Raw genomic sequence first — 18,689 nt, forward strand, 5'->3', positions numbered from 1 at the left:
TAGAAGAAGTAATCGCCACTAAACAACCGGAGACGAAGGTAAGAACTTCAACAGTGGATGTGCACTTCAAGAGTGCGTGTGTGAGGAGGTCAGGAGATACCTGTATTTTTATATCTTAACTAAAGGACTATAAAGACATCTTTATGGGTCTAAACACCTGAAGCGAAATAGTCCCGTGTCTCGTACATTCGTAGCACGCATGCGCGCACTTTCAAATGGAGTATACTTTGACAGGCTCACGTTCGACTGTACACAGACGCTGAGCGTTCGAGTCAAAACTGAAGTATTCTTTGGGCTTTACTCAATCATCTTATCATCTTGAAATAGTCCTGAACTGTCTAACTATATAATATTCATCCAGTCCCGAACGGTCTCATTTTGTAATCTCCAAACCATTCAGAGACGTCTCACTCAATCATCTCCATATAATCCATATCTGTTTTACCTACTTCTATACAATCAAAATCTGTCTTACTCTATCATCTCTTTACAATCCAAAACTGTCTCGACCTATGATTTCCATCCATCCAGATCAGTCTCACTCTATCCTCACCATACAATTCAGGAATGCCTCACTTTCATTATCTGGCTCACTCAACCACTCCCATATAATTCAGAAATCTCTCACTTTCATTCCCTGTCTCAAGACACTTTCCTCATCCACATCAGAATAGTCCTGCAGTTCACAGCGCTGACTATATAATGATCAAGTAGCAGATCAGCCTGTTTTTATCATGTATTTATGATTAAAGATTTAAGTTACTTGAGCCCTGAGCTAATATAATCTTCCACAAAATAAATACCAATGTGATAAACACTTCCAGCTGTTGATCAAAAAGCACTGGGGTGGTAGCACAGTGGTTAATGATCTGAGGTGCCAGCTGATAGGCAAGCAGTTTGCATCCCATGGTTACTGAGGGTTTCTTTACAAACCATGGTGCCCTGGAGCAAAACCAGCCCATTGTCAGTCACTTTGCTTCATATCGACTGCCAAATAAAACCAGTTTTAATTTCCCAGAATAAAACAACATTTTGCAGCGTGGGAAAACCTTCATAGTCAACATGAAACCTTAAAGAGAAATCCTCTAAGCGATTCTGTGAGCAATATGAAACGTGAGGTTTATAAGTACAATGGATGAATGATGGGGACAAAATACAAATATGGGACCTTGATTTAGCTCACCCAAAAACAAAAAACTGTCCTTTAAAAACTATCCCTTTAAAGGGATAGTTCACCCAAAAATGAAAATTCTCTCATCATTTACTCACCCTCATGTCATTCCAGAGGTGTATGACTTTCTTTCTTCTGCAGAACACAAATTATGATTTTTACAAAAATATCTAGGCTCTGTAGGTCCATACAATGCAAGTGAATTGGTGCCAAAATTGTGATGCTCCAAAAAGCACATAAAGGCATCATAAAAGTAATCCATATGACTCCAGTGATTTAATCCATATTTTCAGCAGTGATATAATAGGTGTAGGTGAGAAACAGATCAATATTCAAGTCCTTTTTTGCAAGAAATTCTTCTCCCTGCCCAGTGGGGGGTGTATGCATGAAGAATGTGAAGGTAATCTGTTTCTCACCCACACCTATCAAATCGCTTCTGAAGACATTGATTTACCCACTGGAGTTATATGGATTACTTTTATGCTGATTTATGTGATTTTTGGAGCTTCAAAATTGACACCCATTCACTTGCATTTTATGGACCAAAAGAGCTGAGAAATTATTCAAAAAATCTTCATTTGAGTTCAGCAGATGAAAGAAAGTCATAGACATCTGGGATGGCATGAGGTGATGAGTAAATGATTAGAGAATTTTCATTTTTTGGGTGAACTATTCTTTAAGGTATCACCCAGAGACACCCTCATACATTTTATAAACAACTTATCACCATGCCGACCGCATTTGACCATGTGGCTGTTCAGATATGTGCAAAACACCACATACATGTAAACATCAAAACAGTGTGTGATGGATTTAGACCATGTATATGCCCATGAATGAATGGAACTAAAGGGACACTTAATTAAATCAGTCAGTCACTTGATTTCTTACAGTGGGGCAGTGACAGGGCTTCTCCCACCTCAAGAACACATAAACACCTTCTGCTTCTGCACTCACTTGTGCAACTGATCTGGAATCTCTACAGAAACAAGCCCATGCATGGCAGCCTGACGGGTACAGCGACACACCCAAAAATCAACAATACTTAGAATCTCCATTTCTTTCTTTCTTTCTTTCTTTCTTTCTCTCTCTCTCACTCACTCACTCACTCACTCTCCCACAAGTCACCAGTGCTCCAACAACACACTACCTAAAGAACATTACTCCAACCACTCACACCCTCCTTCTCTTCTTCCTCTTCCAAAACCCAGCAGGTCTCCTATCTGTTTCAGGTTAATGTACAAACCTGCTCAAGGTAAAGCGTCTAGTAACTGCGCATGTGCGTAAAGGACACCAATATCTCCACAAATACGCGCGAACACACGCATCCCCAGAACATGGGACTGCTCCAGTTTTATATTAGATAGATCGATCGATCGATCGATAGATAGATAGATAGAATAAGGCTGAAGTTGTTGGTGCATGACTGAATTTACAACTGGTACATGAGAATTTACAAAAAGTAAAAGTGAGAAGTACAATAATTGAGAGAAGAGCAAAACACATGCATACTGCTGAAATTAAAGCCCATAAGTACCTAAATAAAACACATTTACAATCAGAGAGCACATATTTTAATTTTTAAACTGTCATTAACGAAGAGTAAACTGAGTCAAGTTCTTTAGATGATTCTGTCTTTAGTCTTAAGTTTTTCCTTCTTTATATGCATTACACCAAGTTATTAAAATCTTAAAATAAATTAGTAAAAAAAAAAAAGAAAAAAGGATGCCATAAGTGGTGTTACCTGTTAAACTTGCGGATCCCTCAGTTTCCTTGTTCGGCGCGGTAAAACAAAAAAAAAACAAAAAAATCCGTTTACATCGGGCAGTCAATGTGAATCTCGTCTGAAAAGTTCAGGTGAGGCATTTCCGCAACAGTCCTGTTTACTTAGGCCATATAGAGCAGGATTCCGAACATGCAGAGATCAGCCTGAACAGTCCTAACAGACTGTGCACTGCTCTGGGATTCAGCTGTTCCTTTTCGCTGTTTAATCCTCAAGAAGCTCCAGGTGAGAACCGAGGGGAGTTTCCAAACACTTTTAGATCCATGACTGCTCATTGGCGACACCCTGTGGATACAGAATGAATAAACACTCATACATCCTGTAGAGGTGATTACATAATGCACTGATTAAAGGGTGTGTGTGACTGATTTATATGTCATCACTGACTTACAGGATGTATTGCTATGGAGACGCTGTCATTCAGGAGTCATTCAAGTTTTAATAAAATTTGAGAAATTCTGTAAAAGGAAGAACATCCAGAATTCCAGATGATCATGAAACAATATCACCAGCAAATTTACCAGCAGGTCTGCACTGCATTTTAGCATAGATAAATAAAAATACCAGTATGAAAATGCTGTAAATATCTACAATTATAGTTATAATTAACACAAAACATGTTGTGTTTGCTTAATTGTAAAGTAGATTGAAGTTTCTGAGTCTTTCTCCAGCATGCAAGTTTCAAAAGTCTGAGAATATGCTATATATTGGTAAAAGCAGTCATTAAAAATTTATATATATATATATATATATATATATATATATATATATATATATATATATAGTTTTTCCATTACAAATTAAATAATGAGCATAATAATTTGAGTGAAATTTGAATTGACATAAATGTCTGATTTTTTTTGTGTCCAGTTTGTAAACCTTTTGTTTTAATGAAGCTGGCATGGACTTTACATATTACACAGTTGTTTTTAGGCCTCAGAGCATGAACACAATATGGATTTAGTCCTGAATTTGATGCAGTTTTTAGCAATAAGTTGATCAACAGTAGCATTTCAGCCATTAACATTACAGCAACATAATAAATATAAGATCATGCCGTCATTCCCATCACCATCACATTCAATATTATGCAGTTGCATGTATCAACATTATCCCATCATAATGAACATTATGATCTTGTGGAAACCGCTGTCCTCATAAGTTAAATTTCCTGGCTTGTGAAACATGCTGCTTTTTTGATTGCCATGGATTTTTTTTAAGGAAATGTAGAGGTTGAATTTTGCATAATTTGTCCCTCATGAATCATTGATTTATGCCACGGAATAGGTAGATCCAGCTCCTACATGCATACTTCTTTTCAACTATGGGAAACCTGCCAATTTTGTCACTATTAATAAGTGTATAAATTGGTTTGGAACAATAAGAAAGAAATGCATCAATGATATCTGTTAGTTAATTTATAATACTGTCGATGATAACACACAAATACGCACAGGGCCGTCTCCACACTATCGCACATATAGCATGTTGTGTCCTAAATTTCACATTTATCACAAATGGTGTAAAATATCAACACCTCTGATAACATGGGGCCCTGGGTAGCTCAGCAAGTAAAGATGCTGACTACCACACCTGAAGTCGCAAGTTCAAATCCAGGGCATGCTGAGTGACTCCAGTCAGGCTTCCTAAGCAACCAGTTGGCCTGGTTGCTATGGTGGGTAGAGTCACATTGAGTTAACCTCATCGTGGTTGCTATAATGTGGTTTTGCTCTTGGTGGGGCAAATGGTTAATTGTGCATGGATGCCACAGAGAATAGCATGAAGCCTCCACACACACTAGGTCTCCACGGTAACATGCTCAACAAGTCACGTGAAAAGATGCACGGATTGACTGTCTCAGATGCAGAGGCAACTGTGATTCATCCTCCGCCACCCGGATTGAGGTGACTCACTATGCCATGAGGACTTAGAGCGCATTGGGAATTGGGCATGCCAAAATTGGGGAGAAAAGCAAACAAATAAAAAAAAAAAAACACCTCTGATAACAGGATTTGTAGTCCATCATGTTTACAATTAACAAGAGCCTTTAATAATCTAACATATCTGTGTGTACTGTAAGTAAAATCTTATTTCCCCTCTGTGCCTCTTATTTCAATGGTGAGACCACAGCATAAATGATAACATGAATTTTAAGAGATCATAACCTGTGTATTGGGCACATCTTTCCCTTGGGTTTTTCATGGTTGCTTAACTTGATCTTCAGAACTGAACACACTAGAACACAACTTCAGCTGAATCAGACATCTGGAGTTCAAACAGAACTGAAACTTATGTTTCACAATGTCTTCCTGCCACATCAATTGTACAGGTTACAGAGGACATATTTTATATTACAGTTGGATACATCTCATTCTTGCATAACCAGGCAAAGAAAACAATGAATCAAACAATGACTGTACAAGATATGTAAGAAAGGAATGGCTTTTCAAAGCCTAATTTGTGTGATTCTTTTCAGATAAGAAAATGTAGGGGTGAGCAGAAAATCTGGTAAAATAGAGGCTCATTAACCAATTTATTTTTTGTTTTTTACTTTACTAGTACATCTTATTATGTATCCCCCAACACATTACCAGTTTAAACATCTATGCAACAAAAGGAAGTAAAAATAGAAACAGGATGGAAAAGAATTAAGCTGAATTTGATCAGAAAGGTAGCATAAACTTGTTTTGTTATATATCAAAGATCAGCTCTGATGCCCAAGACAGATTGTTTTTGGAACAAACCCTTTCAAAATATCTCTTTGCCAATATTCCCTCTATTACAGAGTCTGTTCTTGTTGCTGTATGATAATGAAAACCTATCAGTTTGTCCACAAAATCAAACCTCATAAGATGACTGAAAGTAAATTAAAATAAAGCATTCACAAATTCCACTCAATTCAGGTTTATTATTTTTTCAGAATCAGTTACAACACACTGCTGGAAGACTGATTGTAATTCAGTGTATTGTTTCATAGAAGTTTTAAGCCCATGTCACCAGTGCAAACTTGCTTTTCTTACAGCTCCAGCAAACACTCCTCAAACATTACACCTCCCTTTCGCTCAGTGCATTGAGTCCTCAATTTACTCTAAATGTAGAACACTTGACATAATAACCCAGCCTGACAGACCAGACATTACACAGAACAAACCTGCTCATTATTTGCCCAACCTGCAGCTGTTTTCAAGAGGTGATCTCAGTTATTTAAGATACTTCTTGTTAAGTATGACCATAGGTTAGCTTGTATTATAATTTGAATGTGTATATATTTTGTCAATAAATCAAAGCATCGTTTTTATTCATGCAGAGAAATTGGGCATTATCATGGCTCAGTCAATAAGTAGATAAAGACAGTTTAAAAAAAAACAAAAAACAAATAAGCACCTTATATATGTCGAAAACGTGTAGTTCTGAGTTAGTGTTTTTATTAAATTAGATTTTGTTTATTCTATTGACTGCATTTTTTCACATTATGAAGGATTTAACCACATGCATTGACTGGACATTTAAGGACATTCGTTTCCAAACTCTCCAAAAAAAAACAATAAAAACTTTATAAACAATGGCGACAGTAACTTTTGCATAGTAAATATGCTATGCACTTTTCTGTCATCACGTCATTCTGGAGACTAACTATATAGCCAAAATTGTTTGTCTCTTGATGATCAGATATTCCAATACCCTCCAAAAGAATTTAAAACAAAGTTTACAGCCCAACTAGTTTGTCAGGAGTCACTGGGCAGCATCTTAAAGCACACTTCTTTCTTTAAAACAAAAATAAACAACAGTAAAACATTTACATAGATATAAAAAGTGTGATTCCTCATAAAACATTTAAAAAAATAAAGATCAATACAAAGGCTAGCATGAGATCACAGTGTGATACGGATTTCTCCCACAGTCAGATTCTTTTGTGCAAAGTAGTTAATCGGCGGTAAACTCCCCTCAGTGACTCATGTTCATGCTTTTCTACTTTCTGAAGTAACACACATGGTCCATGGCCCCTGTGATTCTGTGAGAATGGACAGATATTAGAGTGTTAATTTTAAATCACACACAAAAAAAAAAAGATTTTTTTTTTTTTTTTTTTTAATTCACACCCCACAACAGGGTGTCCCATTTTATAATGGATATCCACTTCACAAGCGCTTCATTTGCTTAACAGTTACTCTAACAAATGATTAGAATATTTAGACAAAAGAGGTAAGGGAAAGAGAGGTGTTTTTACCTGTGGGCCTGGTATCCTCCCTCACATAGGTTGACTAAAGCATAAAGGTGTCTCAGAGCATATTCATACTGTGGGAAGACATTGCACACACACAGGCAAGTTAGTTACAGTTACAATAAATAATTAGATTTACTACACTTTCTATACAAATACTACATTTAAATACATTTTCTGCAAGAGCTTGCCCATGCGAAACATGCAAATACTAGGATGTTGTATGGGGGTTGTCAGGACATTGCTATGTGGTTGCTAAGGTGTTCTCAGTGGATTTAAATCCTACCATCAAGTCTTTAATATGATATTCTACTAGTTACACAGAAAGTTTAATACTTAAGGTTATGGGTTTCAATTTATGAGCAGTAAAATTCTCAATCATGAAGATTAAATAGGAATCAGAACCAGACTGTTCATACCTCCTGCTGGTGCCAGTTGAAGCAGTGTTGCTTGTAGTGGTTGACGGCAGTTTTATAACAGTCATACTGTGTGAGATCTTCACGCCCCTCTAGATAATCTTTCACTTCCTCTTGGTCCTGCACCACGTGCTCCACAATTTTACGCATAGTGTTAGCAAGCAGTTCCTTCACCTACACACAAACACAAGCTTAATCATCATCATCATCATCATCATATCGCGAATCGTGCCAGGACACTGAACGCCTGTATTAGTAAACATTAAATCAAAATCTCAATGCACGTTCCTGGTTGTGCACGAATCAGTGCACGTTATTCCAAAGAGAAAATGCAACAAAAATTGTCTTTACAATCTTTTATCAAAATGTAACTACATTTCCCACAATTCCCTCTTACTTACAAAGCCCCTCCCCTCCAATCAATTTCCAACAGATGAAATCAAGTCCCATCTACATTTTTTCCTCATTGGAGTATTCAGTTTCACACTGAAATATGTCAGATTACAGAAGTAAAATGGGCTGTGAATGGTGTTGCAGGTTGACTTTAAGCCAACAAATGAGACTGCAAAACAAATTCTATTATTTCAGCAAGAAAACCATTTATCCTATCGCATGGAATGATACAGAGCCGCGTGATTGGGCCACTTTGAAAATAAAATAACAAAACAAATTATAATATGACCTCTGTAAACTGACTGGTAAATGGTAGTGTTGAAAACCTGTTAATTCTGATCAGAGAGAGGGTGAAAAATTGTGATTTTATGATACAAGCCCTTTTAACTGACTGGTAAGTGCCCCACACCTGCATATGTGCTGTGATCTCCTGCAGGTGCTGGCGAGCAGCAATGATGTCATTGGTCTTCATGAGTTTCCTCTTCATGATTGCAAGAGGCACATCAGGGCTGCTCATGAGGTCATGTTCAGTAACCATGGGCAAAGACACAGGCTCAGCTGCCTTAAGAGCTTTTGAGTTACCTTGGAACGCAATCACCTTCATGTGGGACAGCGTCTGAAACATGAACAAACACAAAAATTATTCAATATGACACATGATGCAGACAATCTACAGATTTAGCAGACACTTCCTTGCCAAAGTGATTTAAAGTGACATATGCATCATTGTAATGGAAACTACCTGGACAGGTAGGTGACAATACACCTACCTGTGCTAGATCTCAAAAGTCAAGAAACTGACAGCAATGCATTTACATTGAACTTCTAATTATGTTGCATCAGAACTAATACATATCAAGGATTCCTCAGTACAAATTCTCACATATTTGCTACAGCTTAGGGTCTCAAAAAATGAGTGAAGACCATGAGAACGGGACAAATCACTTATGTCAGCAATGGTCCGACTATCCTTCCAACACTTTGACATGTTCCAGTTCTCAATAATGTTACCGGTCAACTACAGAGTATGTTACTCACTTTTCAAAGCAAATTTGTACTTGCATTTGGCACTTAGTGAATGTTAACTTTGAACCTTGCATTTCATTCTTTATTGAATGTCCTTCACCTGTCAGACACTGCCAGTGTTTATTACCTTGTTTCCATACTGCATCACATGGCTGGTGTTGGTTTTGGCTTTTACGATCTTGAACTGTTTGGCCAAAGTCTCTTTGCTCAGATCCTCCTATAGAAACATACACACAACACCATATAAAACAAAGTCTGCAAGACACCAGCTTCGTCCATGTTTTTATTTAAGAACCCTTGCTCTGACAGTGAACAGAATGTACAAGTTCTCTGTCAGATGTGTGTATTCTAACCACGTCTGAGTCTTCCATCCAGTTGACGCTGTACCAGTCTCCAAGGTAGGTGTCTCTGGCCTCATCATAGTAACAGGCATACGAGGATTCATCAGGGTTGGCAGCAGTTGTGGCATACACTGAGAAACAGAGATAACAAAAGGAATATATATAGTATATGATTTACACACAGTGGGTGTCATTATGTCAGAGAAACTTACCGTCAATGTCAACAGGCAGAGGTTCCATCATGGAGCCAGATTCGCAAGCCTCGATATAAAACACCATCTAAATGTATGAGAGATTTTATATATGAGGAAATTAGATTAGAAATCATATAGGATTTTAGCTTTATAGTACAACCAAATTGATGAATAACCATTAAAGAAACAGTTCACCCAAAAAAATTTGAGAGCACCGACAGAGGTGAAGATTATCAATGAATAATGATGACTTCAAAAGACGCACAAAATCGCATGAACTACTATATAATACTTTTATGATGTTTTTTTGTTTTGTTTTTTTGTCCCTTTTATGGACTGGCAGTATAATCCCCATCCACCATCACAGCATGGAAAAGAGCAGCTCATTCTGTATTCCACAGAAGAAAATCATATGGGGATGAAACACCATGAGGGTGTAAATGATGAATTTCTTCAAGCCCATTTTTTGGTGAACTATTTCCAAAAAGAACACAAGTAACACAGTCACCTTCTTGTATTTATTGTTTGTGTGCATGTACTTGATGGCATCCATCAGGTCATCCACAAGAAGCTAAAAAAAGAGAAACAGATACAAATTTATGGCAAGTTTCTTTAGAGGCGTTCTGACCAGCTGCTTGATTCTAAAAAACACAAAATTAAAAACTCTCCTTTAAAAAGAAAAACTGTACTACTGGGTTTGGACAAAAGTTTATTTAGGATGTTTAAGATGTTATGTCTACAGTGGGGACCAAAAGTCTGATTTTTTTTTTTTTTTTTTTTTTTTAAAATGGTCAAACTGGCAAAAAGAAAAAGAAAAAAAAATAAATAAATAAATAAAGTTACGATTCTGCACTATTTCTAATCTAGGTCGCTAAACAATTGCAAGAAAATTTGTGACATTGATCAGGTTCTCCTTTGTATAAAACTTCCTTGCAAGGGGAAATCTGAAATTCATGTAAACTTTAACTCGAATGTTCACTCCAAATTGATAAAATTGGAAATTGTATTAAATTATTAAAAAAAAAAAAAAAAAAAAAAAATATTCAAACAATACATTTTTTTCACTGGTGATCTTATACACTTGAACCCCATTGTGTATTATATATAAAATAGAAGTGTGTAGTGTTCAGGAAGAGCCTAAAAGGATCTGACAGCTAAAATGACCAAAGGAAGTTGAAAGTGCTTACGTCATCATTAGGAAAGGCCAGCAGACCTTGGGCTCCATGATCAGTGAAATACACAAACACATGATCATTTGGACCACTGCCAGGAAGAAACAGAAAAAAATACTGAAACAGGAAAGTACATCACAAGACCTGTTATACTGCATATCTGACTCAGCAAGCATAAACAGAGATTGAGAGAGACAGACAGAGAATTTACAGTAACTGGGGGACAATAAATGAGGAAGACACAAAACCTCCCACAAGCCAAATTACATTCCAATGTAAATCTTTTAACCATCTCTCATTTGCAGACACACATAAACAAGCATGCTCACGACCCCTGAATCCCCATGTTGCCATGGTAACTTGCCTTTTCAGCACTTTTCCAGATCCTCCCTTTACACCAGCAGCATCACCTTTCAAAACCGCCAGGAAATTCTGAGGAGTCACATCCTAGATGACAAACACACACAATATTAAAAGAATGCATGTCAAATATATGCCATTCATCAGCTCAAGTCTCAGATTCAAAACTAAATGACTCACATCACCGGTGTAGTCCTTCAGCACTCCTTTGTAAACGTCAGTTCCATTGGGTCTGTTTATTATCACTCCTGGTGTTGGGTTACTGGACCAGACATATATAAAAGGTATTTTAACCTTTATACTGTAAATATGTTTGGTCTGAATATTAAGCAGCAAAAGGTTACAAATTTTCACTGAAATCATAAACACTTTATGACAGTAGGCTAATCTGCATAAGACAAACCTCTCCTTTCCTTCTACTTATTAACTTAGGTTAAAAAATTAACCCTGAAACCATGTGATTAAACCAAAGATCAGAGGTCACAATCTCCTTCATTCATTGGTTAGTTCATACAGAACACCTGACCTAAATATAAATTAACACCACTAAAACAATAAATGTCATGGTTGTGCAACATACGGTGAAAAGATCAAATAAGGGTCAAATTTGACCTCTTTTTTCCCCCTCATTTAGATTGTAATTGTCATAACCTGCATATGCTGACAAATCGAATCTCTAAAATGAAGAATCTCACAAAACCCACCAACATATACAGCTCAAATTTCACCTCAATCAAGAGAATGTAGTAAGAAATTCTATTTTTCTTAAAGATAATGAAGTCTGTGAAGACATGATTTTGTGTATGGTGACATTATTTTTTAAGAATTAAGCATATTTCCACCCCAATTTCTTAAAATAAATAAATAAATAATAATAATATATATATATATATATATATATACACACACACACACACAGTTGTGCTCAAAAGTTTGCATACCCTTGGAGAATTGGTAATATATGTACCGTTTTTAAAGAAAACATGACTGAGCAGGCAAACACATTTCTTTTATTTCTTATGGGATTCATATTCAACTGTAGGTTATAACAGAATGGCACAATCATGAAACAAAACATGGCAAAAAAATAAATAAATAAATAAATAAAAAAATGAAATGACCCCTGTTCAAAAATCTGCATACCCTTAGTTCTTAATACTATGTATTACCCCCATTAGCATCAATGACAGCGTGCAGTCTTTTGTAATAGTTGTCTATGAGGCCCCAAATTCTTGCAGGTGGTATAGCTGCCCATTCGTCTTGGCAAAATGCCTCCATGTCATGCAAAGTCTTTGGTCGTCTTGCATGAACCGCACGTCTGAGATCTCCCCAGAGTGGCTCGATGATATTAAGGTCAGGAGACTGTGAAGGCCACTCCAGAACCTTCACCTTTTTCTGCTGTAACCACTGGAGGGACAACTTGGCCTTGTGCTTAGGGTCATTGTCGTGCTGGAAAGTCCAAGAGCATCCCATGCGCAGCTTTTGTGCAGAAGAATGCAAATTGTCCGCCAGTATTTTCTGATAACATGCTGCATTCATCTTGCCATCAATTTTCACAAGATTCCCCATGCCTTTAGAGCTCACACACCCCCAAAACATCAGTGAACCACCACCATGCTTCACAGTGGGGATGGTATTCTTTTCACTATAGGCCTTGTTGACCCCTCTCCAAACATAGCGCTTATGTTTGTGACCATCAAGCTCTATTTTGGTCTCGTCACTCCAAATTACAGTGTGCCAGAAGCTGTGAGGCGTGTCAAGGTGTTGTCGGGCATATTGTAACCGGGCTTTTTTGTGGCATTGGCGCAGTAAAGGCTTCTTTCTGGTAACTCGACCATGCAGCTCATTTTTGTTCCAAGTATCGTCGTATTGTGCTCCTTGAAAAAAACACAAAGTCTTTTTCCAGAGCAGCCTGTATTTCTCCTGAGGTTATCTGTGGGTTTTTCTTTGTATCCTGAACAATTCTTCTGGCAGTTGTGGCTGAAATCTTTCTTGGTGTACCTGACCTTGGCTTGGTTTCAAGAGATCCCCAAATTTTCCACTTCTTAAGTGATTGAACAGTACTGACTGGCATTTTCAAGGCTTTGGATATCTTTTAATATCCTTTTCCATCTTTATAAAGTTCCATTACCTTGTTACGCGGTCTTTTGACAGTTCTTTTCTGCTCCCCATGGCTCAGTATCTAGCCTGCTCAGTGCATCCACGTGAGAGCTAACAAACTCATTGACTATTTATACACAGACACTAATTGCAATTTAAAAAGCCACAGGTGTGTGAAATTAACCTTTAATTGCCATTTAAACCTGTGTGTCACCTTGTGTGTCTGTAACAAGGCCAAACATTCAAGGGTATGTAAACTTTTGATCAGGGCCATCTGGGTGATTTCTGTTATCTTTATGATTTAAAAAGGAGCCAAACAACTATGTGATGATAAATGGCTTCATATGATCACTATCCTTAAATAAAAGACATGATCAGTTCATTGATTTGCATGATCAGTCATATTTTCAAAATCAATGCCAAAATTTCTGCCAGGGTATGCAAACTTTTGAGCACAACTGTATATATGTGCGTGTGTGCGTGCATGCGTGCGCGCACACAAACTTGTACAGTATTGCATTTATATATAAAAAAGCAATACAATAAAATAATGAATGTCACATTGCTACTATTTATGGCCATGACAGAAAAAAAAAACCTAACAAAATGTTACAATTCCTGCATCTTTCCTTTTGGAGCACTTACAACTTCTGGAGTTTAAATTAGATACTTGTGACTTCTGTAAAGGAACAGTCTCTAAGTGTCTATGGTGGAGTTGAACATTTCATTTATTTACATGTGTGCTCTTGAAGGTTACAGCTTATAAAATTGACTTAGGAGAAAGTGCTTGTATTGGTGTTGTTGGTGACAATTACCCAGAAGTTTATCATCTGCAACAGCTTACAGCACATACCACTCTACAATGTGGGGCAATGAAAATTAGTGCTCTGGCAAAGGGCACAATAGTGATATTAGAACACAGAAACCAGGTCATGGAACACCTCTTGTGAGACTCAAAATAAGAAGTTTTGGGTTATCAGGCCACATCTTTAACTACTAAACTTTCACTAGACTGATTAATAAGAATCACACTCACTCAGGTGCTTGAGCGAGATCATCATACATCATCACCACAATCTGCTCGTCTGGGATGCCGTTCTTGTGGACAATCTGATATGCATGGCAGACATCGGCCTATATACACAAAAAAAAAAAAAAAAAAAAAAACCCACACACAAAGTGTGTTAACTAACTGAAGTTAAAGGGATAGTTCACCCAATAATGAAAATTCTGTCATCATTTACTCACCCCCATGTTGTTCTTTTTGGTTTTGTTTTTTATTATTAAGTATATTATTAAGTAATGAGTTGTTAGGGACTGCTAGCCTCAGTCACTATTCACTTTCATTGCATAATTTTCCATACAATGAAAATTAATGGTTACAGAGGATGTCAGTCCCTAACATTCCACCAAACATCTTCTTTTGAGATCCACAGAAGTCATGCGGGCTTGCAACGACATGAGGGTAAGTAAATGATTGCAGAATTTTTTTCTTTTGTTCTTTCAGACAAGTAATAGATAATCGGTATGAAAAGCCCATTAACTTCCTCCTCTTCAAAGATCAGCTCCCCTCTCACCTGGTGTCTGTAGTTGTACCAGCCGTTGGATCCAGCCACTATGACGACCCAGTTTTTTCCATTTTCGGGCTGCTCGGAAGGGAAACCGCCCACTACCAGCCCCAGGCTCAGGGAGAGGCCTAAAAATGCTACTGTCTGTGGGGTCATCTCTGCAGTCTACTGTACCAGAGAACGGAGAGGGAAAACAATAAGAGAAAAATACAATGCATGCTTTTCAAATTTCAATCAATACCATGCATAATTTCAAACTCCCTTGATGATGTGACAAACGTACCTGCATGTCTAGTGTAAAAAAAGAGCACATAACATACTGGCACAAAAGACATGCATTGATGCTGTAAGTGGACTATAAATCCCTTGCAAATATTTTTGGAATTACAAGGAAATACTGCATGAGGAAATACTGCTGTCTGGAAAAGAACACACTAAACACTCTGCTACATGTACCTGTATAAAATTACACACACGGACAACCACCTATAGCCTCCTTCTGTATGTATCTGTTTCAATGGTCCATCTGAACATCTCATGAACAGTTAAAACTGCCCCTTTGAGCAATAATTAATGTGAAATACACAGCTTAATCTTTTTATATTATCCAACACCTCTTCTGCCATTACATTCCCTTGCACTGTACATAACAGATTTGTATTCAGATTTGCACTACGTATGTGTGTGTGTGTGTGTGTGTGATATATATATATATATATATATATAGTCTATTGTGTATTCTATAAATACTTTTTTCTTTTCAATATTTATCTATTTTTAATTCAATTTTATTTTTTAAAAGTCTTTTTGCTGTTTTTGTATTATTGTGTACTGGATTCTCCTGTCACCAAGACAAATTCCTTGTATGTGTAAGCACACTTAGCAATAAAGCTCATTCTGATTCTGACAATATATATATATATATATATATATATATATATATATATATATATATATATATATATATATATATATATTTTTTTTTTTTTATATAGTCATGTCAGTAAAAGACTGTCACACCCATACATGCATTCATACGGAGCGCATTATCTTAATGTCTACAGATGTCCTAAATAGAGTCTGCTTACAGCAAGGCAGAGATAAGTTAGTGTTAAAAGTAAAACCACGGAATATGTTATTTAATACATCCCATCAAAAAGTTCCCACAGTAGCAAATATTTATTCCTCTGAATCTGCAGTAATTTACCCTTATAAAAATGTACTTTGTTAACCATCGTTTCTGCTAAAACACCATAGTACTATAGTTTGTTGTTTACAGAAGTTGTACACCAGCAAAACCATAATAAATTTAGGAGAGCTGTCATGTTATTTAATTTCGTTTGTGATTTTGACAATGGTGGCTAATATCAAATGACTACTATCTTTATTGTAATAACTGTAGTGGCTATGGCAATTTGGCGAAAACTATGTTTACCATGGTTAATTTTTGTAAAGACAGTGCTGCGACAGCGACAGCAGGCCATAGCGTCACCCCCACTAACTAAATAGTATGTTTCACCTTCTATCGATGTATTGTGCAAATACACAAGAAACGATTTTAAACGATTTCAAAAGATTTCTCATAAGACAAAGAAATCAGTAGTTTATATGCGCTTACCTGCTGATGTACGCGCAGCCCGAGCTGCATGCGCTGGAGCGACGCGAATATTTATTACATTCTGTGTGTCGCGGACGCATGCGTAACAGCCAATCAGGTAAAACCGACTGAAAACTCTAGCCAATCAGTGCTGTCCCTTCTCAGGCTGGGCGGAGCCTTGACTGACGTCATGACTTGTCGGTCATGTGCCATGAGTTTCGACGGAAAACAAAACAAAGCAGGGGAAAAGATGAAACGGTTTAGTGAATATGAAATTACTGAGCTGCGTTTGTGGTGGTCTGTCACAAATATGACAATGAAAGTGTCTTATCGTTGGGAAAGTTCCGGGGAAATGCCATAGATTTGTTAGGGGATTTAATGTTTGGTTAGAAAAACATTTATGAGTAAATTTTACTAAGAAGATTTACCATTGACACCTGCCCTTCTGTTTTTATTGTCTGGAGAGAGTCATATTTGAGAGCACATGATCAGGCCATGCGTTTGTCAAATGATCGCTATGCACCCGCACACATTTTATAACTGAAAAATGTGGCTGATATCACCTGTTTTCACAGGCATAATGAGGGGGGGAAAACAAGACAGTCATGTCATTATACAACTCAAGTGTCTATAAGCGTCCATGTTTAGTGCTCTCATTGAAGCTGATGCTGAGCAACAAACAGATCTGGAACACTATCGTTTTTGATAAGTCTAAAATTATCTGTAGGAGGAAGTTGTGTTTTCTGATGGTGCTTTTAACTGCTAACTTCCCTCCTACATCCTTTAGAGTAAATAAAAATCAGACCGTCAGACACCTCAGTGTCGACACCAAATTCGTTGAGAAAATAGCTTTCATACAGTCTAATTTCTAATGTCAAAACTGTAACTTTCAATCTGTTTTTTAAGCACAATACTAGATTGAGCTTCTCTGTCCTGGTACTTTGACACCAAATGTGTGTGTGTGTGTGTGTGTGTGTGTGTGTGTGTGTGTGTGTGTTTTATTTATTTATTTATTTTTTATTTTTTTATCTTATTAATTTATTACACCAGTATTAAAGGAACAGTTAACCCAAAACATTAAAATTCTCTCATCTTTTACTCACCCTCAGGTCATCCCAGAGTGTATGACTTTATTTCTTTTGCAGAACACAAACGAATATTTTTAGAGGAATATCTCAGCTCTGTAGGTCCATACAATGCAAGTGAATTGTGAGCAAAACTTTGAAGCATAAAAATAATCCACAAGACTCCAGTGGTTAAATCCATGACTTCAGAAGTGATGTAATAGGTGTGGGTGAGAAACAGATGAATATTTAAGTCATTTTATTGTTACTATAAAGCTCCACTTCTACTTCCACATTCTTCTACTTTTGTGCAAATCACCACCCTCTGGGCTGGGAGGAGAATTTCTAGTAAAAAGGGACTTAAATGTATCTTTTTCTCACCCACACCTATCATATTGCTCCTGAAGACATGGATTTAACAACTTTAGACATATGGATTACTTTTATGCTGCTTTTATGTGATATTTGGAGCTTAAATGTTCTGGTCACCATTCACTTGCATTGTATGGACCTACAGAGCTGAGGTATTCTTCTAAAAATCTTCATTTGTGTTCTGAAGAAGAAAGAAAGTCATACATATCTGGAACGGCATGAGGGTGAGTAAATGATGACAGAATTTTAATTTTTGGGTGAACTATCCCTTTAAGGTTATCATTGGCTGTTAGTTAATTTTAGATTTTATTTTTTTCCCCATATCTGTTAATGGCTACACATGTTTGATATGTTCTCTCAAAAGTCCCCACAATATTCTAAAAATGAAATTTTATCTGCTGTTAATTTATACTAAATCCCTCTCATAAACAAAATTTCTGTCTAAATCCTACTGGGATGCAGAATTCTACAGAATATGATTTCTGACTATAGAACATATATAGTCTTGTGTTGCTTAAGAAAAGCTATATAAGGCTGAATTATTTACAAAACTTGACAATAAAAAGGTAGTCAATGTACATTTAAATAAAGGTATATAAAAATATATGAATCAAAATGACATATAATGAATTTCACCCATTAACTAATGATCTATGAAGTATCATGTGATATAATAATGCTGAATATAGAGAGTACCAGTATCTCAAAAAACAAACACATCGATAACTATCAAAAACTCTTCATGTTTAGGCATGTTTACAGTTTGTGTTATATATTGTGAAATTACAAAGGAGTTCAGATGTTTTGGTCCAACCATCAGTGTCTTAAAACAGCAATTAATTTAAGGTTATTTAAAAGTGTAAAAGACATTAGTTAAACAGGTTTTGCACATTGTGATGCATTACATTTT

General features: G+C 36.7%; 1 protein-coding gene across 2 annotated transcripts; it reads right to left on the reverse strand.

The window, feature by feature from the left end:
• Positions 1 to 6,297: 6,297 nt before the first annotated feature.
• On the reverse strand, positions 6,298 to 16,453 carry lgmn (legumain). Of its 2 annotated transcripts, none has more exons than XM_051651458.1 (14): positions 16,365 to 16,453; positions 14,756 to 14,914; positions 14,215 to 14,312; positions 11,259 to 11,340; positions 11,083 to 11,165; positions 10,734 to 10,809; positions 10,055 to 10,117; positions 9,565 to 9,631; positions 9,365 to 9,483; positions 9,139 to 9,228; positions 8,395 to 8,601; positions 7,596 to 7,766; positions 7,183 to 7,250; positions 6,298 to 6,966 (listed from the first exon to the last, which is right to left on the reverse strand). In XM_051651458.1, the coding sequence occupies exons 2-14, from the start codon at positions 14,900 to 14,902 to the stop codon at positions 6,924 to 6,926; spliced, it is 1,314 nt and encodes a 437-aa protein (XP_051507418.1). In that variant the 5' UTR covers positions 14,903 to 14,914; positions 16,365 to 16,453; the 3' UTR covers positions 6,298 to 6,923. The 2 variants fall into 2 exon arrangements, with proteins under 2 accessions (XP_051507418.1, XP_051507417.1); XM_051651457.1 differs by having other exon boundaries at positions 14,756 to 14,911; positions 16,365 to 16,415.
• Between the last annotated feature and the right edge of the window lie 2,236 nt (positions 16,454 to 18,689).

The sequence above is a fragment of the Myxocyprinus asiaticus genome, chromosome 23 (assembly GCF_019703515.2).
Source record: "Myxocyprinus asiaticus isolate MX2 ecotype Aquarium Trade chromosome 23, UBuf_Myxa_2, whole genome shotgun sequence".
NCBI lineage: Eukaryota > Metazoa > Chordata > Actinopteri > Cypriniformes > Catostomidae > Myxocyprinus > Myxocyprinus asiaticus.